This window comes from Peromyscus californicus, unplaced genomic scaffold, assembly GCF_007827085.1.
Source record: "Peromyscus californicus insignis strain IS unplaced genomic scaffold, ASM782708v3 Scaffold_9__1_contigs__length_137607984, whole genome shotgun sequence".
NCBI lineage: Eukaryota > Metazoa > Chordata > Mammalia > Rodentia > Cricetidae > Peromyscus > Peromyscus californicus.
In genome coordinates, this window is record NW_026294617.1 from 104,944,824 (window position 1) to 104,968,882 (window position 24,059).

A 24,059-nucleotide genomic window follows, 5' to 3' on the forward strand; every position below is an offset into this window, starting at 1 on the left:
AATACACATCTAGCCTCAGCGGCTTTCCTTAGCCACAGAGGAAGATTCCACAACCCCTTTCTTGTATTCTCGATTCTAAGAACAGAACCACCCTGTAGATGAATTTCTAAACAGTCTTATTAAATAAGAAACACAGAGCCAAATACAGAGGTAATAGCCAAAGAGATCAGAGCAATAGCCATGACTAGCCTTAGCTTACCACCACGCAGTAGCTTCCACAGAGAGAGCATCTTCCGGTCTATCCGTGTTTTTATTGCCTTCCTTTTCTGCCTTCTCATTGGCTCTAAGCCCAGCCACATGACTTCCTCATCACTGCCTGTCTATACTGACCTCCAGGTCTCTATGGTTGGTACTGGGATTAAAGGCTTGTGTCATCACACTTGGCTGTGTCCTTGAACACACAGAGACTCTGCCTTCCATGTGATCAGATTAAGGGCATGTGCTAGCACGGCCTGACTTCTGCTTAATGGCTATTTGACCTCTGATCTCCAGGCAACTTTATATATTAACATACAAATAAAATATCACATTTCAGCACAAATAAAATATCACCATACCACCCAGCTAAAGGTGCCAAGTAACTAAGTGTGGGAGTTAGGAATTATGTGGAACCTATATCATGACAAAATTTTCCTTAATTTTAAAACAGGAATAGAATTTGTGTATTTCAAATTGTTGAAGGATTGATAGAAGTGAGACGGGTTGTGGGCATTTAATGTTATTTTCAAACTAAATGCTAAGTCACATTATGATGGGACACCCCTTCCTTTTTTATTAAGAACATATGATACTGTTTGCTTCTGTTTTGGCTTAGTAAACAGTTCAAGTTTGGCTCCTGGAGTATCCACTTCCCTAAAGAGCTCAGCTCAGACTCAGTATACTTCCTACGAACCCCACATCACTCAATGCCTTTGGCTCTGCCAAGGCAGGCTAACTAAGTATAAAAGTCAGTGAGACCTTCACTAAAGTCTCAGCAAAGGAGTTCAGGCCCTGATGTAAAGGATGCTGGCAGCCATAGGCATCTCTGAATTCAAGAAGCCTAGCTCCTTGAAGTCATCTTGAGAAAAAGATGAATTTGAGGGCTGGAGAGAGGGCTCAGCCGTTAAAGGCTAGACTCACAACTCCCTGAAAGATGAATTTGTTTCCATAACAACCACAACAAAGCAAAAAGAAAGTTTTCTTCCTTTTCAAAAAGGAAACCACAGAGCTGGGCACAGTGGCTCACACCTGTAATCCTAGCACTGTGGAGACTGGCAGGAAAAGCCTGAACTGGAGGCCAAGCTGGGCTACATGGGGAGGCCTTTTTTCCCCTTTAAGGAAACTGTAGAAGAAGAAAAAGTGGGGTAGAATAGAAAGAAGAGGAGGAAAAGAAGGTGGAGGGGGGAGGATGGGGGAGGAAGAGGGGGAGGAAGAACTAAAACATGAATTCCAACAGCCATGGTCTTATCAGATTAAAAAATACTTCCGAGACTCTCATGCAACATGTTTTGATCGTATTCTTTCCGCCCCCCTCCTCAGCAGTTGTAAGGGCAACACACGCTGGGCTGTGCACTTCTCCAAGTTAACGTGACTCTGCCCAAGATTTGACTTTGAATAAAAATGAAGCAAAATCTGGAGTAACCTTGTGAACCGCTCTCATTTAAAAGCTGTTTTTAATGGTCATACAGGAAGGGTCAGCGATAAGGCACAGTTAGAAAAGACTGCCTTATCTAGGAATGAGTGCGTTGAGATCACTGATTTTGTGCATGTCTTCCGGGGATCTCCAGAAGACTCAGTGAGCTGAAATTACAGGAAAAGTGGGCACATTTCTTCTTGGCTCTTGTCTGAGTCAAGGTTTTAGACTCATTTGCGGCCTTCTATCACTGGTCAGGAAGTCTGGCAAACTGAGATGACTGGAATGATCACAGTGTAACACTCTGGAAGGAGATAAGCACAGGTCAGTAACCTCAGCCACAGCCACGTATCCCTCAAGTCCCGGGGAAACAGAAGCTCCGAGGTGCACATGCCTGCCTGATTCTTGTTGCCCACAAGCTCATTTTCACTTTTAAGATCCATTATTTTTAACCAGTTGTCAGAGGGAAGCAAGATTCTAATGTCAGACTCCATGCTTATTTAAAGTCTCATTCTGGATCAACCAAGTCACTCACTTCAGGGAAACTAAGAGAATGCTCTCTTGTACCCTGAATTTTCACCTGCATTTTTTCCTATCAGTGTTATTAATAGCTCCTATCTCTATATTAAGGAGTTTGGAGTGATGGAATAGGCTCATAATGCCAGCACTCAAGAAGCTGAGGCAGGGGGATCTTGAGGTGGAAGCTAGCCTGAGCTATATCACAAAGCCTCGTCTAAAAATAAAACCAGTAACAACGAAAAGATTTAGAGATCAGAAATGCCGATTTTTACATTAGTTTATTGTGTGAGTTTACTGGGTACAATGAAATTGGCAATGTCTTATCTTCCACCTGCCTTGATATTGCTGAACTGGAAGAAGATACTGTGGTTGTCTCTCCAAGAAGAAATAATAAATGTTGATCATTAACAAACGAAATTACAGCCCTTACCGGAATCTGCCTCACTTAAATGCAGACTTCCTTGCCCACCCTTGGTTTCGAAACTGAATTTGAAAAAAAAAAAAAAAAAAAAAAAAAAAAAGCCCTCCGGGAGACTGCCAACAGAGCGGAAGCCACAAGAGTCCACATCATTCTTAGTGCCAGAGAAAAAGACTCACAAATAATGTACCTCCCCTGAAATTAAGGACAGAGTCCAGACAAATAAATGGCTTCTGCAGGATGTCTGTGAGAATTGGTATGCGGGTTCCCAAGCCCGGAGGACCGCTAGAACATCCTCCGCTACATCTTCAGTCGCTCAGTGCTCTCCCTCTCTCCTTTCCATCTCCACACCCGCCTTCTGTTTTTCCCACCCCAACCTCCTTGAACTTTGGAAATCAGAGTGCTCACTCTGCTATGAAGGACCCCCGCGAGGCTGCTCCCCCTCTCACCACCCAGGACTAGGTGTTGGGCGAAGAAAGGATGATCAGCCAGAAATGACAGGTGAGGAAGCTTCTGGACTGCTTGCGTGCGTGCGGGGGTGGCAACATCCCGAGACCGGTTGCAGTCCTGTTTGCTATGGCTGGACTCTTACCCACTCCCCTCGCCTCGGGTTCAGCATCCTCAGAGCGTAACCACGGCCCCCTGAGGCCGGAGAGCAGGCACACATCCTTACTCCCCGCGGGTCCTCCACGCACCACCCCTCGGCCACCCTTAACCTGGAAGGGACCCAGTTCCCTTCTGCGAAGCCTAGCTCCCGGGTCACGTGTCGTCTAGGGCAGCCTCTTGTTGGAGAAGGTGCGGTCGCCTGGGGTGCCTTGCTCCTCAAACCGGGTCAGGAGACCTCTGAAAGGCGTCAGGGGGCAGGGCTTCCTGTGGGAAAGGGCCGGGAGGACGCGGGTGGCCTCCTGGCTGCCTCTGCCGGCTTCCTGCCCGCCCAGGGCTTTGCCGAGGTCACCCGCGCCAGGCCGCTCGAGTCCGCGTCCTGCCACTTTCACCAGAGGCTCTTCAAGGCTCAGGGACCCTCATGTCCTCAGGTATCTGTTGGTTAGCAGTCTGGGGGTGAGGGTGAGACCTGTTGCTTTCTTTTTTCTTTTTTTAAATCTCCTCCAAGAGGGCAGCTTTGTCCAAAAGTTTTCAGGGTGTTGTCATCATCTACGGCCCCTCCATGGTTTGGTTTACAGGCAGACGTGCACTATATAATAAGGAAAAGTTTAAATAATTATAGACAGCTCGATCCCAGCTTTATAAAATATGTGATCTTTATAAAGGGGGGAATCGAACGATACTGGGAGCGCTCGGGGGTGTGTGTCTTTGTTCTTTCCTGTTCTTTGTAAACTTTTCATCTAGTCGGAAACCAGAAAAAAAAGAATGTCCTTTGTTCTTTCTAGCTCTCGAGCCGCCGTCCGGGTTCCCCGCCACCTTGCGCTGTCATTGAACTAGGGAGACTTCCCCGCCTACTCGAGGCTCCCAAGAGAGCGGATCCCCGGTGCACCAGCTTGGTCCAGACCCACTTCCCGGCTGCAGCCGGGTCACAGGAAAACCCTTCGTCGTCGTGGTCCGGGACTTTCCGAGGCTTTCGGGTCAGAAAGAACTTCCGGGTACTGGGGGAGGCTCCGCAGGGGGTCCGCAGCCACGGAGGTGGGTGGGTGGGGATTAGAACTGGCGGGTGAGCAGAAGGAGACAGAGGATCCGGGTCACTGGAAAGCGCCGAGCTCGCCCTTCCGCTCTCCACTCCTGGTGCTTGCTCCCCTTCACTCCCTCTGCAAGACTGGGAACTTACAAGATTGCTGCTGACTCTGCAGAGCAGGTCTGCTTTGGGGGAAAATTCGCGGACAGATGTCTTCTAAGCAGGGGGCCATGGCAACTGAGGGAGTTGGGCAAGAGGATCGTTTTGCCTTTTGTTTCTTCCAAGTTTCTCTTCCCCCTTCTTCTACCATCTCAGTTTCGGGTGTTTGTCAGGGAGAAAAGCTTTTGTTAAAATTAGAAACGTCCGTCCTGCAATCATATTCTCTCCCAGAGACTAAGCTGGAGCAGAGAGCAGTGATGGTAAACGTTTTAGAGGGGACCCTTCCTTAGCTCACCGTTCAGAGGAACATCTGTTTACAGCCAGCGTTGTTTCAAACAAAACCAATTCTCAACACGTGAGGAATCTCAGTGGCACGCGTGACCACCCTCCCGGGGGAGCCGTGCAAACTTCCTGTTAAACTGTTGGTACACCTGGTTCATTTTAGTAAAAACATCGCTCTGCGTCTTCTCATCTGTGGCATTGGAAACCAATCAGCCTTCACAGAGCCGGGCAGCCCTTCACGGGTTTCACAGGACATAGGGGTCAGCGAGCAGCAGCTTGATTGGCCTGTGCGTGTGATGTGTGTGTGTGTGTGTGTGTGTGTGTGTGTGTGTGTGTGTGTGTGAGTGTGTGTGTGTGTGTGTGTGTGTGTGTGTGTGTGTGAGTGTGTGTGTGTGTGTGTGTGTGTGTGTGTGTGTGTGTGTGTGTGTGTGTGTGTAGTTGGGATGTTGAAGCTGCTTTGTACCTAACACATCTACTCATATCGCTCTTTTTCTCAGGAGAAGAGACAAGGCTCCAGATCTAGCGAGCTGTGGCCACTGGAAGGCTCTCAGGTGAGTGTGTGCCTCTTGGGATCCAGCATGAGAAAGGTTAGCACTGAGTCTGGGGTGCAGGGCCGGTGCCTTTGGCTCATGCCTGTTATCAGAACTTGTTTTTCATTCCACTTATCTCCTTACTGTTAGCAGAACTTGTTTTTCATTCCACTTATCTCCTTACTGTGTAACAGTTTCTTTGTTAACATATATGACCGTTTGCAGGTCGTTAGTGTTTTACAGCTTTGTGATGACAGATAACAGTAATATACAGGGTAATGCACACATTACTGATGATACTTTACTATTGATAATTCTGTTTCATTCCACAAAAAGCTGATGACCTGTGGTTTTTGTAAAGAAAAAAACTGCTAAATGTTTGATTAGGTCTTAGTGTACGTGGTGTCAAATTCCAAAGGTGCAGGGTGTGAGGTGAAAAGTCTCTCTCCTGCCCCTGGCCTTTGGTTTCCCTTTCCTGAGACAAACGCTGCTACCACTGTACAGCCTGTTGACCTTCTATGCTATTTGATAATTTAAAACTAGCAGAGTTCAAAAGCATTTTTGAGCCTCCTCCTCCTCCTCTTAAATTTGTTATTTTAATTGTTCATTTCTGTCTTCCTACTGAATACTGAACTGCTAAGGATTCAAGCTACCTTGTAGAGGGACCTTGTGCCCCTGGAAACTAACAAATAGATTAGTTTGTTCGTTGGCCTTTGTGACACCCCTAACAACCTGCACAGCTGCCAGTGAATGGCAGGCCTGTGCTCATATTCTCACATGCAGGCACAAAGATGATTGACATTTGTGGAAAGCAATGTTTTGGACCACATCCTCTTATGAGGCAGCGCCAGCAGCGCTTCCCTCCTAAACAGTGGTGTCTAGGTTGGTATCCCGTTGGTCTCAGCACACATGCTTCTGAGCCCCCCTTCTCTTAACTTCTACAGTCTGTGAAGTACAACGGTTAGCCCCAGAAGGGAGGCAGTTTGTGGCATGATAAGAGACAGTGCGTTGGAGTTCGGATCCTGGCTTTGACTCCTTGTTTTATACCTGCACCCATTCTTTAAATTGCACAAAACTCCATCTCCCTCACCTCTAAAGGGCAATTCATAGGACTATTTTGAAGATAAGCCAAGATGGTCCAGGTGCAGGAAGGACACAGCACCCCGTGCCTAGCCTGTGAAAGGCATATCATAAGCAGAAGCCTTTAACTGTCAGCTTGTCATCATTTCATCTTCCCGAGACAGGTGAATGCATCTGTCCTCTTAGGCTACCTTAAGGTGCAGTAACAGCCTCGAGAATCTCAGGGAAGAAGAATGGATTTCTTGCTCATATGACACATGCCTTATGTGTCCGTCTTTGGTCCTTCTCTCTGGCACTCAGCCTGAGCTACTTCTTTAGGGGGCTGTGATGTTGTGGCAGGGGCATGAAGGAAGGTGAAACTACATCTTTTAAAACATCTTGGTGGTGGCACACACTTTTAATCCCGGCACTCAGGAGGCAGAAGCAGGGGTATCTCTGAGTTCGAAGCCAGCCTGTTCTACAAATCGAGTTCCAGGACAGCCAGGGCTACACAGAGAAACTCTGACTCGGGGGAAGGGGGTGGAGGTTGGCGGGGGAGGGAGATCTGCAAGGAAGTAAGCTTCTGCACAGCTTCCACGTGGCGGCGTGATGCGTGTTTCTATTTGTGTTGATGTCATTATCAGTCTAAAGCAGGGGAGCCTTCTCCAAAGGGCCCGCTGGGGAACAGCAGAGAGCGAGGTGCAACAAACACTTGACCTCTGTGTGTGCTGGAAGGAATCACAGTTGTGGACTCAGAGGTCCATCAAACCCTAAGAATGAATTCACACCAAGACTACCATGGGCCCCAGGTGCCAGCTTTCCCCTTACAGTGAGAGTCCCAGGTCTGAGAGCCTGTTTGCAGCAGACACTTTTGGCAAATGGATGCACTCAAAAGACAGAACTGCAAACTCAAGGGTTATATAAAGCATCCAAAACAATATTTAGCTGTCACCAAAAACATTGTATTTGGGAAAACACCGGTTTTTGTCTGTTTTTCGAGACAGGATTTCTCTGTGTAGCTTTTGGAGCCTGTCCTGAACCTTGCTCTGTAGACCAGGCTGGCCTGGAACTCACAGAGATCTGCCTGGCTCTGCCTCCTGAATGCTGGGATTAAAGGCATGCACCATTACTGCCCCCCGAAAATACCGTTTTTTAACATAGTTCTTTTGTGACTGTGAAAGCCCAGGGATGGGCTGGAGTTGAAGCACTCCCTGGACAAAAATGGAGATGGTTTCTGCTTTTCTTTTTTCTCAAGGTCTTTGCTTCTTATCAGAAAACCCTGCGTGCGCACGTGTTTGTGTGTGTGTGTGTGTGTGTGTGTGTGTGTGTGCACCCGAGTGTGTGTAAGATGTGTTGTGCACACAGGTATGTGCGTGCATGCAGAGGCCAGAGACTACGGTCAGTGTTAGTCGTCAGGCATCTACTACCTTCTTTGAGACAAGGCCTCTCACTGGCCTACACTTTGCAAGATAGGCAATGCTAGCTGGCCAGGGAGCTGCAGGCACCTGCCTGTCACTGCCCCCTCTCTTACCAACACTGGGATTACAAGTAGGTGTGACATGCTCCTCAGTTTTTTATGTGAGTCCTGGAGATCTAGGCACACTCCTCACACTGGCAAGGCAAGTGCTTTATCAACCCTGCCAGCTTCCAAGTCCATTGTTTTCTTTGATGTTTTTGACTTGCGGGTGTAATGCAGTTTTACTGTAGAAAACCTTTAAGCAAACAGGGAATATAGGTGGAAAGTGGATGTCACCCGAGAGTCACAGCAATGAATTCTTTTTATCAATGCATAAATTATTACATCACTGCATTACTCAGTGTAATTATTCTCATTCATGTTGTCTGCTTCTTGAATAATGAGACTTCATTATCATGAAGTATTTTGAAATGCTATCGTGAAGCAGTTTGATCAGTTCCACCCATTGCATGTTAGCTACTTCTTGCTGGCTTCAGTTTCAATCATTTTTACATCCTTGGCCCAAGATTTTGAGGAGTCCTCTCACTGCTTTCCTTTTTTAACTTACACAGGATCTCTTACCTTGCTACGAAGTTGAGTATGCTGCAACAATGTCTAAGAGACAAGAATATGACATTAAAATTAAAGATTAATTTCTTTTTTTTTTTTTTTTTTGGTTTTTCGAGACAGGGTTTCTCTGTGTAGCGCCTCTCCTGGAACTCGCTTTGGAGACCAGGCTGGCCTCGAACTCACAGAGATCCGCCTGGCTCTGCCTCCCGAGTGCTGGGATTAAAGGCGTGCGCCACCACCGCCCGGCTTAAAGATTAATTTCTAAGTTAACAAAAGACATATTGCTCAGCTGTCATTTATGGGAGTAAATGAGCAAAGCTTGATTTTAGCAGCATGATGGGAAGATTGGGAGGGGCTATGTACTGAGACCCTGTCTTAGTTACGATGTTTCTATTGCTGTGATACAGCACCATGACCAAGGCTTTCTTTTAGAAGAAAGAGTTTATTTGGGGATTACAGTATCAGAGAGAGGGCTAGAGTCCATGACCTTCATCATGAGGACCATGGCAGCTGGCAAGCAGGCATGGTACTGCAACAGTAGCTGAGAACTCACATTGAAACACAAACGCTAGGCAGGGAGAATTAACTGGGAATGGTGTGAATTTTTGAAACCTCAAAGGCCACTGTCTCTATGCCTCCTCTAACAAGGCACACCTCCTAATCAGTCCTGAACAATTCCACCAACCGTGGACTAAATATTGAAATATATGAGTCTATGGGGCCATTCTCTTTCAAACCTCCACAGACCCACTTAAGAAAAACAACACAGGAAAAGGCAAAGATAAAAGGGTAGTGAAAATAGTTTTCAAACCAGCATAGTTTTGATTCCAACATCTAAGACAGTAGTTTGATACTAACCGATTTTTGCTTTGTTATAAACAAAACCAGGGCAACTATAAATTTCACTTAATTATAAAGTCTCATCGATGGGGCTGGAGAGATGGCTCAGTGGTTAAGATCACTGACTGCTCTTTCAGAGGACCCAGGTTTAATTCCCAGTACCCAATGGCAGCTCACAACTGTCTGTAACTCTAGTTCTAGGGACTCTGACATCCTCACACAGACATATGCCGGCAAAACACCAATGCACACAAAATATAAATAAATAAATTTTAAAAACCTCATAGAAGACTACTGCTTCAAAAGCCCTAAATCAGCATAAGTAGATAAAAAACCCAACCACACAGACAATCGGGAGTCATTCAGAGGCCACGGTGAACACTTGGCAGCTTGGTGTCTTCAGCACACTTGGTGGAAAGAGTGGTATGGCTGTGGCAAAAAGTCACCCATATGCATGGCGCGACCAAACTCCAGAATTAAACATAATGGTTTCTATTTGTAGGAGAGAAATCATTCTCTGTGGAAAAACATGTGCTTGCACGCATTTGTGTGTGTGTGTGTGTGTGTGTGTGTGTGTGTGTGTGTGTGTGAGAGAGAGAGAGAGAGAGAGAGAGCGAGCACATATGTACATGCTCACATAATTATGCTTGTGTGGAGAGCCTGTTTGTAAAGTTAAAGGCAACTTTTTAGTGGTTGGCTCTAGAACAGAAAACTAAAAGATTGAGATTGAGTGAGAGCCTTGTTTCTGAATGCTTTTTATTTTTTGAACTTTTAAGTCATATGTGTATGTAGTTTTAAAACTGTTAGGGTTTTTTTAATGGTCGTTCTGTATCAAAATAGCTTCAGAAAATTTTAAAAAATGAATTTTCCTTTCCTGTTGTAAATATCCTGTAAATAACACCCCATCCCACCGGCACTGTAGTAGACCCTCGTACAGTGAGGTCTAGGTGGGGCACCTCAGGCCTTGGGCTCCAAGGATGCTAACAGTAGCTAGATGGAACTGCTGTGATTGATGACTGCTTTTCAAGACATTTACAAAAAAACACGGACACAAAGAACTCCAGTACCAGTGAAGGCTGTGGTATTGAGGCAGCCTCATGACAAAAATGTAATGTCTAAATGATAGAATATAGGAATCATGTGAAGTATTTACTTTTTAATCATTAATCTATTAGAAATTTAAGGTTTAATTTACTATAAATTGATTTAATTTAATTATATAAGGTGATAATATCGCAACTATTTATAATTTTAATGAAAAATTTTTTTACCTTATTTTTTGTGTATATGGGTGTTTTGCTTATTTGTACATATGTGCACCAGGTACATGCAGTGCCTGAGGAGGCCAGAAGAGGGTATTGGATTCCCTGGAACTGGAGTAGCAGGAGGTTGTGAGCCACCATATAGGTGCTGGGTGTCTCACCAGGCTCCTCTGGAAGAGCAACTAGTGCCCTTAGCAGCTGCTGCATCTCTCCAGCCCCGTTTATAACCTTTAAGTTTTTTATTTAAAAAAGGTTTCACAATTTGTAGTAATCACGTAGAATTAATAGACTGTGGATTTTCTTTGTGTATGAATCGTCGGAGGACATTAAAAACGCAAACCAATCGTTTTTGAGACAGCCTCAAAAATTAGGTAGCGCAGGCTGGGCTTGAACTCGTGATCTTTCTTTCTGCCTTAACGTCTCAGGAATGACAAGGGTGTGCCACCACGACACACCTGACTTTATTCTTAAAGTCCATCCGTCATATTTCTTCTAGGCGTGCCATTACTTAACGAAAAAGGAATTGAGGCTTCCCTCTACTCCCCGTGAATCACGGCACTGTTAATAGTCATCCTCATGATGAAAGTGGTCAAAGCAGAAATGAAACAAATCGGGAGAAGAAGGGTTAGTATAGGAGTCGTCTGTGTGTTGTTTTCTTCGTTTAGAATCCCCTACCACACTCTGAGCACACTCTTAGAGAGGGCAGAACTAACTTAGTGGGGGCTGAACTAACCTGATGCCTTGACTGTTGCAGGCCAGGGGACGTCATGTCCTCCTTTGAAGATGCTGACACGGAAGAGACGGTGACGTGTCTCCAGATGACTGTTTACCATCCCGGTCAGCTGCAGAGTGGAGTATTTAAGTCAATAAGGTTCTGCAACAAAGAGAAATTTCCTTCTATTGAAGTGGTGAAGTTTGGTCGGAATTCCAACGTCTGCCGGTACACTTTTCAGGACAAACAGGTTTCCCGAGTTCAGTTTGCTTTACAGCCATTTAAACAGTTCAACAGCTCGGTTCTCTCGTTTGAGATTAAAAACATGAGTAAGAAGACCAGTTTGATGGTGGACAATCAGGAGCTCGGCTACCTCAATAAAATGGACCTGCCTTACAAGTGCATGCTCAGGTTTGGAGAGTATCAGTTCCTGTTGGAGAAGGAAGATGGAGAGTCGGTGGAATCTTTTGAGACTCAGTTTATCTTGTCTCCAAGACCACTCTTGCAAGAAAACAACTGGCCAACACAGAGTCCTGTACCTGAGGATTCGGGGTATTCATCCTACTTCACCCATAGGACTTCTCCTACAGAAATGGATGAAAATGAATTGTGAAGAGAGCCCACGTAGAGAAACGTGAAGGATGGATGAGTGTAGTGTAGTACAGATATCTGCATGCTGACTTTGGATTTAGTAATAGCATTCGGAAGTCCATATATAGGCTGTGTTTGTCGTCAGCTCAGTCAGCTGTTTGCATTCCGGATCTACAAAGAATTAAGTGTATGTCTGTAAGGGTTAGTGTATGAAACATACCTGCTGTGTCATGCTGTTCTTGGTCCTTTTTCTGCTTGATGGCACTCCCATGCTTTGTTTTGGTAACAGCCAAGCTGGGTCACATCATTTCGTAGCAGCCTTTGGTTTTCAAGTTCAAAGCTCAGGCGGATTGTTCACTGGTGTCTGTGGCATGTTAATACTTGTAGAGCTGGAGTCCTGGAATGAGTTCTTGAGTCTCATCTGAGTCACTGTGGTTTCATGATGGAAAGACTTGAGAAAGAACACCTTGATTTTCTTTCTATGAAATTACAATATTTATTCCTAAGATGGCAGTTTTGCTTTTTTGCATGTAGGACCTACAGTTAACATTTAAAGAACATGGAGGTTAAAATTATTTTTTTACAAAATTGAAAATTGCCGGGTGGTGGTGACACACGCCTTTAATCCCAGCACTCAGGAGGCAGAGGCAGGGGGATCTCTGTGAGTTCAAGGCCAGCCTGGTCTACAGAGTGAGTTCCAGGACAGCCAGAGATACACAGAGAAGTACTGTCTCAAACAAAATAGCACAAAACCACCACCACCAAAAAAAAAAAAAAACAACCCAGAAACTGAAAATGAATTTTATGTACCTTACACAATTTAAAAATTGCAGAAATCAAAACTTGTAACAGCCTCTTTGTGTCTGATGACGTCAGAGCTCAGTCCACTAGCCTCTTCTCTGAGACTTCCTAAAGAAGGAAAAAACGTTCATGCTCAGCTGCTGTAGAGAAGTAAATATATGTGAATATTTGTAATAAATGCTTTCATATTTCTAAACGCTCGCTTTCACAACTTTTAGAAGCTGTGTTTAAGAGATTCTCATTCAGTTCCTTTTGGCTAGATGAAGATGAATGTTTGTGAATGTTATGTAAAAGAATGACAGCCATCAAGTTAAGATAAATTCTAGCACTACCAGGAAGCAAGGCTCCCTGTGTAATTACCTTGGTAAATGAAATTCTGTGCTATAACAGATGAGGTGGGGGGGAACTAACCACACACACACACACACACACACACACACACACACACACACACACACACATTTGTTTTTGAGACAACATCTCTCTTTGAAGCTCAGGCTGGCCTTGAACTCATGATCCTCCTGCATCAGGCCCCTGAATGCTGTGCTTACAGGTGTGCACCCCCCCCCCCCCCCCCGTGCTTAGCTTAATGTAACTGTATTTCTGCAACAACCCTTCAAAACTATTTCTAATAAACTTTTCAGGCTAGTGCCATGGGAATGTCACGCGCAGTATGTCTCTTGATGTAGATTGCCAGTCACTCCTCGACTGTGAAATGGGGCCTCAGCTGCTGCCCCAGCCCCAGGCCTGTTGCTATGGAAACTGTTTTCTGTCTCTGTGCTAAGTGCCCAGTTGACTGTTTCATTTCTTGGTTTTTCTGCTGACTTCTGTGTTAATATTCTGACCTGCCCCTTGGGGCCACCCTGTGATCTGACATAGAAGCCTGTTCTTAAGGGAAAACTCCACCCCTTCCATCTCCCCCTTCCGCTTTCCTCCTGTGAGGTGTACACCTCTCCAATCCCTCGCCCTTCTCTCTCTCTCTCTCTGTCTGTCTCCCTCACTCTGTCTTTCTGCCTCTTCATCTCTCTATTATAATAAACTCTCCATGTGGATGCAGTGTCTGGGGTGTGTATCTCCCCACATGGCCTGCATCTCGTTGCATCTGCCCAACATGGCCCCCTGCACGCGCAGGATACCCTCGGGGAACCTCCCGCATACAACATCGTAGCAATGGCGATATCATAACAGATGGGGGAGCAGAGTTACCGTGGGACTTAGAAAACACCTTCCGATGGTCTCCATACTGTGGTGGGTGAAGGACGCAGTCTAATGTATCACAACACGGTGGTAAACAAAGAGTGGCATACAGGCGTCCGGGTGTCTCCGTGCTAACTGCCAGAACCTGTGAGTGTGTCCTGACAAAGCAGAAACGAATGCATGCTGTGGATAGAATTAAGGTTGCTCACTACCTGGTCTCAAAAGAGGTCAGCCTGGATTATCCCAGATCCAGTTAATAACAGGGTTTTTAAAAGCAGGGGAGTAAGACAAAAGACACCAGAATGATGGAGTGTGACAAGGACATGGCCTGCTGGGAAGGGTTTTGCACTTGGAGGAAGGGGGCTATGAACCGAGGAATGCAGCAACATCTTGAAGCCAGAGAATGTGCAGAGAGATCCACATGCTGGAAAAGGCAGAGAAACCTCAGCAAGAATTGAAATCCTGGGGACTCTTCAGTCCACAGACACCTGCCTTTGACTTCTGACCCGTAGGACTTTAAGATGCTAGGTTTTTGTTGCAAATGACAGCAGCAAAGAGCAAACAGACCTACTCCTTCTGATGTAAGGTTATGGTCTTCGTTACTGTTCTATCGCTGTTAAGAGACACATGATCAAGGCTACTTATAAAAGGGGGCATTTAATAGGGGCTTGCTTACAGTTTCAGAGGGTGAGTCCATGGCCATCATGGTGGGGAGGATGGCAGCATGCAGGCAGGCATGGCAGTGGAGCAGCAGGTCAGAGTTTACATCCTGATCCAAAGGTAGAAGGTGGAGAGAGGGAGACGGCCTGGCTTCAGCTTTAGAAACCTCAAATCCAGTGACATCACCTTCTACAAGGCAACACCTCCTAATCCTTCTGAAACAGTCCACTAAATAGGAACCAGACACTCAAATATATGAGTCCATGGAGGCCATTCTCATTCAAGCCACTACTGGCATTTCTTGCCACTATCATAATGGCCTTCGTTATGCTACCTAGCTTTAGGATTACACCTTCTTGTCTGATGCAAATTTGTGAACTAGACTACCTCGCTCGTTAGAAGTGCTCATGGAGGAGGGGAGGCAGAGGGTGGAAGCAAGGAGACCGGGAGATGAGTGGGATCATGATGTAGGATGTGAAGTCCACAAAGAATCAATAGCAAAGGAATCCAATAGGTGAGTATAATAGTGTTCTGATTGCAAATAACAAAACCTCTTCTGAGCTATTCTAGGACAGAGGGGGTGATTAAAGGGAAACTAAACTAGCTCCCAGAATGAAAGGAAGGAATACTGCAGGCTTCTGCTAAGATTGCACCGCCCAACCTCATTCCTTAGTGTACGGTGGCCCCATTGCCCATGTACATGTCTGCCTATGGCCACCAGGAACTCCCAGGATTTGCCTACATTAATCGCTCAGAGAACCTGACCTCCCTAATTCAGTTTTTGGAAGGGGTAAGCTTGAGTGAGATGTCCAAGCCTCCACCAATCAACTCTCTGAAGGTAACACAATCACGTTCTAAAACAGCTGTCCCAGTGAGTGACCATGTAGAAAGAAAACACATTTTCTAACAACGACCACAACAAAATCACCACCGTTGAGTGGAAATGAGGACAAAAGGAAAGTGTTTGATGCACCAAACTCTGTAGCTCAGTGAAAATCTTCCACACAGGTCTTAAGGACTCTGCCTTTGGGAGTTGGTATGGGGCTTTTAAAGGAGCATGTCGGCTGGTGGCAGTGTTATAGCATTCTTTCTTGGATCTGTAGCTTCATGACATGGCCAAGCAATCCACTGGGGAAGTAAACTCATATGGTATATGACTTTTAATCTTTTTTTATTTTTAAGAATTATGTGTGTAAGTTTGCCTGTGTGGGGGTATGTGCTAGAGTTATAGGCAGTTGTGAGCTGCCCATTGTGAGTGCTTGGAACCAAACTTGGGTCCTCTGCAAAGGCAGTAGTCAAGCCCCTCTTAACTGCTGAGTCATCTCTCTAGGCCCTGGAACAGGGTTAAATTCTTTTTTTATTGGATTTATTTATGAGGGTGAAGAGTTACACACATGAATAGGTGGAGGTCAAAGGATGACTTTTGAGAGTCAGTATCTCCTTCCACATACGCTTTTTACAACTACTTTCTAGAAAGTTCTATTTCTATACCCAGTACCTTTACTGACAAGCAGAAGCTCTCACATGAATAAAAGTATGTGTTTCAGTGGGTGTAGGATGGGGTGTGTATTAGAATTCCTAGCCACTCCCCCACCTACATGACCGTGAGTGTGCTGGCAAGATTCTTAGTCATCCCAGCGCCTGGTGTCCTACGTAATCCATTTGCTGCATGATCATGTAATTTGCGCACAGCGTGATCACATAATCTATGTGCATGCACATAGATTGGCGTAGCTACATAAGCCCATGTGCACATGTGGGGGGGAGGGGACCTATAAAAGCAGTTCCACTTATTCCTCCCCCCTCTTCCTGCACAGTCATTCCATAGGCCTATGCACATCTTTCCTATTCCCTTCCCTTAATAAACTCTTAATAGTGGGTTTTGTTGTACCTCATGGCTTCTCTTTGCACAGCAAACAGTGCTGCCTAATGAATAACACTTCACCACTTAATAACAGTGTGTTCACTGGAACTTTAAAAAATAATTTTTATATGTAGATAATATCTATGCATTAAGACAACTGGCCATAAGCTCACGGTCAGGAGATACTGTTCATAGTTTGAGTAGCTGTTAGACCCGAGAATCGTGAGGAGGAAAGACCACCTCCACAAATGTCCGATTAAAGCAAGCTGTATTTTGGGGTGCACCCAGGACTGGCCAGCCGGCTGTCCCACCCTAAGTCAGGATTTGAGAGAGCAGCTCCTGCCAGACTCTTGAGGTCCTTTTTTATAGGAGAGATAAGGTATTCACAGGGGCAAGAGAGCTGGCTGTTACACATTGTTAGGAAAATACAGGGAAAGGGAAGGAACAAGGGTCAGGATGTGCATCATGTGAGTGGGGTTGCAAATTTAGTGTAGGCTGAAAAACTCGGTTTACAATTTACATCAGATCTAAGAAACAGGAACTTTTTTTCTTTTGTTTTTGGAGACAGGGTCCCTCTGTGTAGCCCTGGCTGTCCTGGAACTGGCTTTGTAGACCAGGCTGGCCTTGGACTCAGAGAGATTCACCTGCATTTGCCTCCTCCTCCCAACTGCTGTGATTAAAGGTGTGCGCCACGACGGCCCGGCTGGAATTTATTCTTAATTACAAATAGAAACCTTAACTTGCAAGGACTTTCAGCAGGACAAGCAGGAACTTATTCAGCTACAAACAGAAACCTTAACCTGCCCAGCGCAAACAGGAACTTACTCCTGTCTCAACTGCAAAGGTGTATTGTTCCTGTTTTGGTCTCCTACTAACTTGCACGGTATAGCGTGTCTGCTTTGGTCTGACATAGCAGCTGCTTCTTTCTATGTTACCTAATGGCTCCTTGTTTGTTTTGTTTTTCACTTGGTAGTCACACAGTTCCTTGATTGTCACTTGTTAATGTAATAGGCATGGTTACCGCTTGGTGGGCTGTGATTGAGATGTCAATCTTCATTGAAGGTGGTAACTAAGGAGAGCCATGGAAAGCATGGTTGGGATTGAGAGGATGACAGGGTTGCAGCCATCTTAGAGAAGGGTCAGACCTGGAGCAGCAGGCCCCGGGAAACCCACCAGAAGATGTGCTGTCCCTCTACCCTAGGCCCTGGGAATTCCACCAGAGGATGTGCTGTCCTCCACTCTAGGCCCTGGGAAACCCACCAGAGGATGTGCTTCCCCTAGACCCACACAATTAAGAGCTACATTAAAAAAAAACAAAAACAAAAAACGAGTTCCAGGCATTTCCTGCTATAACCTAAAGGATATGATAGATTATATACCATAGCTGCTGTGGATGATTGATTGATAAATAAAGTGTTGATTGGCCAGTAGCCAGGCAAGAAGTATAGGTGGGACAAGGAGAAAAGAGAATTCTGGGAAGTGGAAGGCTGAGCCGCCACCAGCCGCCGCCATAAAAAGCGAGATGTAAAGTACTGGTAATCCACAAGCCATGTGGCAACTTATAGACTAATAGATATGGGTTAATTTAAGATATAAGAATTAGACCATTAGGCCAAATAGTTTAAATAATATAAGCGTCTGTGTGTTTATTTTATAAGTGGGCTGCGGAACTGCGGGAGCTTGGCGGGACCCGGAGAGAAACTCTCCAGCTATACATAGCTGTTAGAGGGAGCAAGTTTCCTACAGATAAGAAATGGGATTTCTAATTGTCAGAGAAAATGGGTCTGTGATGACATAACCTGCTAGAGGAGATGGCAATTTCCTTGCAGCTGCAACTCTCCAATCAGTTCAAACCAAGCATCTCTAACTTGAAGTAAGCACCAATCCTGAGCTTGTGACTATATAGAATTGGAATTCCCCCCGCATCCCCTACCCTAACCATTACAAAAACCCTGCTTGATTTCTACTCAGGGTCTCTCCTGCTCAGCTGCTGCGTCAGATGGATGGGTTCAAACTCCTCAATAAAAAGACTCTTTGCCTTTGCATTTGGATGGGTCTCTTGGTGGTCTTTGGGGGACTCTGGGTACAACAGGACTCCTGGAGCTTCTAGTTGGACTACGTTGCTCTGGAATCCAGTTCCTCATCCTTCGGCCACTCTGTCTATAGGAATCTATTTCTTTGCCTGAAGCTCACTTATTAAGTATTGGCTTTAGGGTCAGGAACTATGGGGAAGCAAATGGGAACAGTGGCTTCAGCTCTGCTGCTGGTTTCATTTTCTTCTTGATGGAAGGCCACCAAGGAACCAGAGGGAGTACTTGGCTGTGCCACCAGCATCAGGGAAGTCACTGCTCCAAAGTCACGGTAAAAACAGAAAACTTGTGGGGATAGACAATTAGAAACTGTGACAATGTCCAAAGTCGTTTTCGTTTGGTGACATCTGCTGCTCAAATCCCTTTACAGAGGAAGACATAAATAACATTTACCCCTCTTCCCGAAGTCCCAACCACAAAGCAAGGTGTGGTTCCAATGGAGTTCATTCTGGGAGGCTGGGGAGCTTATTGGGCTTACACACAGGGCAGTGGGTGAGGGGTAATGGGCAGGAGGATGGCCGGCCTCAAAGAAGCCACACGAGGAGGAAGGTTTGCTGCACATAGGGTGGATGATGACTCCTCTGTGACCATGCAGATGGAGCCTCTCCCCAGTCCTTCCTCATTTATGAAATCTAACTCTCCCCGAAGCCAAGTGCACTGAGGGCAGAATTATGTACAAGAGCTTTCAAAGAAGGGATGGCTATTTGAGTTAGGGTCCCAAGACCCTCCTCCGGGGAAGGCAGTCACGAGTCAGCAAGCCCAGCTGTGATGATCTGTTGTAGGTGGGCACAGATGATCCGGAAAAAGACAGCAGTTTGGCTCAGAGGTGTGGACACAAAAAACACAAATCTCAACTCAAAGGGGATAAGAAATAGTTTTATTCTGGAGCCAAATACGAGTGACCATGGCCCAGAAACAGATTTAGGTTACATCACATTCCGTGCATTGACTTGGAAGCAGTTGCATGAAGTTTTTATAGTAATAGAAAAAAGGAAGTCATAAATCAAGGTGCTTTTCAAATGCATTGGTGTAATGCTTGAGTGGGTGGTTACGGCACCGTGGAGAAATCTCTGCTGTAAGCCTGGGATGCGGTTTGATGACTCACAACCTTTTGGCTGGTGGGAAATTAAAGCGTTGTTAATAGACTCCCAAAGGTTTTATCTGTAATTGGGAGGTTAGGTTCTAACATAGAGGAGAGCCAGGAATGGCCATGTGGTGGGCTAAAAATAGCCCAAGATGAATTACAATTAGTCTCTGGACTTGCAACATTCTACAGTTACTGAGGTTCTCACAGATACAGCTTCTGTCCAGGAATTCTCATCCACAGGAGACAGCCCTGTACAAAAGCATCACTGGGTTATCTTAAAACAAGTTTTAAATCCTCAGCTAAGTAAATAAAACAAAACAAACCCCAAACTTCCCAAGCACCCATGAACAATGTTGACCTAGTTTCTAGAGAAAGAAACATGATGTTCAATATGGGCTATTGTGAGAGCCAAGGTTACATTTTAGGTTTTAATTACTATGCCTAAGAGATCCATGAAACAAAAATGTCTCTGATCTGCAAGGCCCTTGCCCAAGGACAGATAGTTCCTGAAAGGCTGGAAGGTATTGTTTATGGGAGATAACAAGCCACATGTTTTCAAGTTGTTTGACTCATCTGCACCGATGTGCTTGATCACATGTGCACGGGAGGTTCACAGGCTGGAGGTACATCAGGAGGTGTGCTTGCCCCTGAGTGGACCTGATGGGAAATGCAATGAGTGTGGGTTTTCTTTTTTAAGCCACTACAAACCGTGATTCTGGGCCTTTTCCCCAGGAAACCGGGTATGGACCTGGCCAGAGCCCATCCACCTGGGCAGTATTTAATTAAAGATTGCCTTAAGTTTGGCTTTAAACTGTGGTAGCGGTCTTATTCTCCATTGGTGGGATTAACACTCTGAATCACAGTGCCAGTGTTTATCTTCATTTCCTGTGTATCCTGACACTTTTCTCTCTTTTCCTTTTGTGAAACTAAGGGTCAAGACAGTGCCCCCCACACAGGGCCTCTGTGAAGCCCAGCTGAGGAGTAGCACGCAGTCCCTCATCACAGTATGTTAGGATGAGCACGAGCAACTGGTCCTTTTGTACCTAATGTTCTCTGAATTAAAACAGCTCTCAACTCCATGGAACCAAAAGAAGATAAGAGATAGTTTTTTCTTGAGTCAAATTTGAGTAACCACATCCCAGGATTGCCCCAAAGGATGTTTCATTAAATGTGGTTACATGCTATTTTTTTTTTTTTTTATTAATCAAAGAATACATTGGTGGGGCTAGTAGACAGGTGGGGTATAGTCATATCTTCTAGACTGGTAAAACTATTCTGCTAAGAATACCTTCAAAGGTTTTGATGGTCCTAAGAATGTTAGGTGGGACAGAAGGGTGGGCAATGGAGGCTTCAAAGGGACTACAAATAGGTCAAGATAATTTAGCTCTGAGTCTGGGACATTCTAACTCTCCCCAATCATTAAGTTTCAATTGGCCAGTCAGCCTTGTAGAATCCTCAACACTGGGCGTATTTCCCTGGAGAACTGATTTAGAAAGGGCGTTACTATGTCTAGGTGTCAGGGAAAGGGTTTCCTTCAAAGACATTTGTGATTTTAACCAAATACTCATAATGATAATTTTCAAATTTCACCTCATTTCTTCTTTAATGTTTTCTAAGGATATTAAGTATCATTTTGGTGAAGCTGTTCCTTTCACAGAATTCCATTTTGCTCTCTACGATCAAAATACTAATAGGAGATACTAAATAAATGGAGATAGGAAAATATTGTGTTCAATATATCTTAGTAGACATCTGTTAATAGACTATGATTGGAGTAACTGTATCTAAAGTAAAATGCAAAGTCTGCCCTCTGCTAGAAAATATTTATACAACTTCTGAAAAAGGCCACGATTTCAAATTACATCATTTTAGAGGTAAACTGTAGACTCTTCAGTAAGACCCCTCACACGATGCTTCATCCCCTCCAGCACTTCTCTGACAGAAAGACGTTGCAAAGAAAGTATCTATGCTGACTCTTCCCTTCATTTGTCTACCACACGTCATTCCATCAGTCTCGCTGTTCCCGAAGCTCACTGGTCATCTTTTCAAACCATTGGATGCCAGGGACCCCACTCAAATTCCGTATCTGCATCAGATAGGTGCCTTTTTACACCCCCAACCCCCCTAAGAAGCTGGACTTCTCTGCCTACACATCCCTGGAGGAACTCAGCTAATATGACTTAAAATAGCACCCATTTACTGTGATGGTTAATGTCAATTTGACAGGATCTAGAGTCATCTAGGAGACATGCCTCAGGGTGTGCCTGTGAGGGATTATCTAGGAAGAGCCACCTTAACCATGAATGGTCCATTTGAGGGGATGGGGTCTTGGACTACATAGAAAGAAGAAAGCTAGCTGAGGACCCACATCATCACTCTCCGATTCCTGATTGTGGACACAGTGTGTCCATCTGCCTCAAATTTATGGTGCCAAGACTTCCCTGCTATGGACTGCACACCTGCCCTGCTATGGACTGCACACCTGCCCTGCTATGGACTGCACACCTGCCCTGCTATGGACTGCATACCTGCCCTGCTATGGACTGCACACCTGCCCTGCATACCTGACTTGCTATGGACTGCAAACTTGACCTTGAGCCAGAACCAACCCTCTGCCCCTTGTGTTGCTTTCTCTTAGGTATTTAATGGCAGAAACCAGACAATTCACATATCTACCAATAATCCTCAGACTTACAGCGGCACTTCTTCCTTGAGCGGCAGACATACACAAACACCTTTTTATCTGCCCTGTGGAAACATCTCATTTAACTTTCCCAACAAAACTTTTCATTTCTCCCACTTCACTAAACCTGGTCTTTCCATTGCTCTGATTAAGTCAAGTCAGAAGCAAGAGGTTATTGTCAGGTAGGGTTTTGTAACTGCTAGGTTGGCTGTCAAAGATCCATAGATTTATCCAGAAGGGAAGCAATGAACCCAGACACATTATTTCCACAAGCAAACCAAAGGGGCATGGAGTCATCATTCTCAGGGATGCTCTTAAGATGTCACTGAGCCAAGGGGGCCAAATCACAGGTGACATAAGCAGAATCAGAGTAGTCTATGTTTATGTTGTCGAGGAGCCAGCTGTGAACTGGGGCCATCAAGTTTTGTGGATGTCTCTGTATCTGAACAGGTGACATCAGTTCTAGGCTTCACTGGAGTGACGGAGTTGGATGAGCACTGTCTCCTGGCAGAGAGGCAGATGATAATGGCCTGACAGTTCCTCTAAGGACTGACTACTTTCCCACATTCCAGGAGAGATCCCAAGGCTTTCAGCCAAGATCTGCATCAGTGTTGCATCCTTCCTGCCTGTGTGGACTGTACATATGGAAGAGATGATCTGATTCAGCCCGTGCTTTTATCCCCATAGTCAACCCAATGGGAATCCCTCATGCTTCTCCCTCTAAAATTGACTCTTACCCTCTATGGCCTGCTGTAGGATGGTCTGTATGTCAAGCGTGTTACTGATTGGTCAATAAATAAATCACTGATTGGCCAGTGGCCAGGCAGGAAGTATAGGCGGGACAAGGAGGAGAATAAAGCTGGGAAGTGGAAGGCTGAGTGAGACACACTGCCAGCCGCCACCAGGACAAACAGCATGTGAAGATACTGGTAAGCCACGAGTCACGTGGCAAGATATAGATTAATGGGAATGGATTAATTTAAGCTATAAGAACAGTTAGCAAGAAGCCTGCCACGGCCATACAGTTTATAAGCAATATAAGTCTCTGTGTTTACTTGGTTGGGTCTGAGTGGCTGTGGGACTGGCGGGTGACAAAGATTTGTCCTGACTGTGGGCCAGGCAGGAAAATCTAGCTACAATGGCCATTGTGAACTTAAGCCACACCCCAGCTTGCTGGGAGTGCTATGTCTTTCTTGTGACCTATTCCCTATTTACCAACTTTCAGAAAGGCAAATCTGATCATTGTATGTCAGGAACATTCTATCACACATCAAAGAATTTTTTCTCTTAACAATGGCCTGTAAAGCTTCCATGAATTGGCCCCAGACACTCTCTTACCATCTCCTACAACTCTTCCCCTTACTCACGAGACTTCAGTCCCTGAGTCTTTTTCTTCTCAAAAAATTTCTTTTCCTGCTTCATGAACTTTGCACATACTCTTCTCCTTGCCTACACCATTCTTTACCAGGCTCTCCCTCCTGCTCAATTAAGAACCAGAACAAATGTCTCCTCCAACAAGAAGTCCCCCGAACTGTGGAAAGATCTCACTAGGCCTTGTTACCTTGCCCTATCACTTTATTTCCTAACTGGTTTGTGATTTTGTTTTTAACACGTTTGTGGTGGTTTAGAGTAAGAATGGTTCACATACTTAAATACCTGGTCCCCAGTTGGTGGAACTGTATGTAGCCTTGGAGGATGTATGTCACTAGGGGTGGGTTTTGAAGTTTCCAAAGCCCATGCAATGTCTCAGCACTCTCTCTGCCTCATGCATGTGGATCAAATGTGAGCTCTCAGCCACTGCTTCAGTGCCATGCCATGCCTGCCTGCCGCCATGCTTCCTGCCATGATGGACATGGTCTCTAAACCCCTGGACCTGTGAGCCCCCAGTACACTTTATCTAAGCTCCCAATACACTTTATCTAAGTTACCTTAGTCATGGTCTCTTCACAGTAACAGAAAAGTAACTAAGACAGAAGTTGCTACCAGGGAGTGGGGTATTGCTAGGACAAGGCTGACCATGCTGCTTTTTGGAGGAATGTG

The 24,059-nt window shown here is 45.3% G+C and overlaps 1 protein-coding gene across 3 annotated transcripts; it reads left to right on the forward strand.

The window, feature by feature from the left end:
• The first annotated feature begins 2,665 nt into the window (after positions 1 to 2,665).
• Positions 2,666 to 12,999, forward strand: Tifa (TRAF interacting protein with forkhead associated domain). 3 transcript variants are annotated; one of them, XM_052731657.1, is made up of 5 exons: positions 2,666 to 3,583; positions 3,938 to 4,129; positions 5,115 to 5,168; positions 10,831 to 10,958; positions 11,089 to 12,999. In XM_052731657.1, exon 5 carries the CDS (start codon positions 11,102 to 11,104, stop codon positions 11,657 to 11,659), a length of 558 nt encoding a protein of 185 aa, XP_052587617.1. In that variant the 5' UTR covers positions 2,666 to 3,583; positions 3,938 to 4,129; positions 5,115 to 5,168; positions 10,831 to 10,958; positions 11,089 to 11,101; the 3' UTR covers positions 11,660 to 12,999. The 3 variants fall into 3 exon arrangements, with proteins under 3 accessions (XP_052587617.1, XP_052587616.1, XP_052587618.1); XM_052731656.1 differs by lacking the exon at positions 10,831 to 10,958 and having other exon boundaries at positions 2,668 to 3,583; XM_052731658.1 differs by lacking the exons at positions 2,666 to 3,583; positions 3,938 to 4,129; positions 10,831 to 10,958 and adding an exon at positions 4,192 to 4,356.
• The last annotated feature ends 11,060 nt before the right edge of the window (positions 13,000 to 24,059 follow it).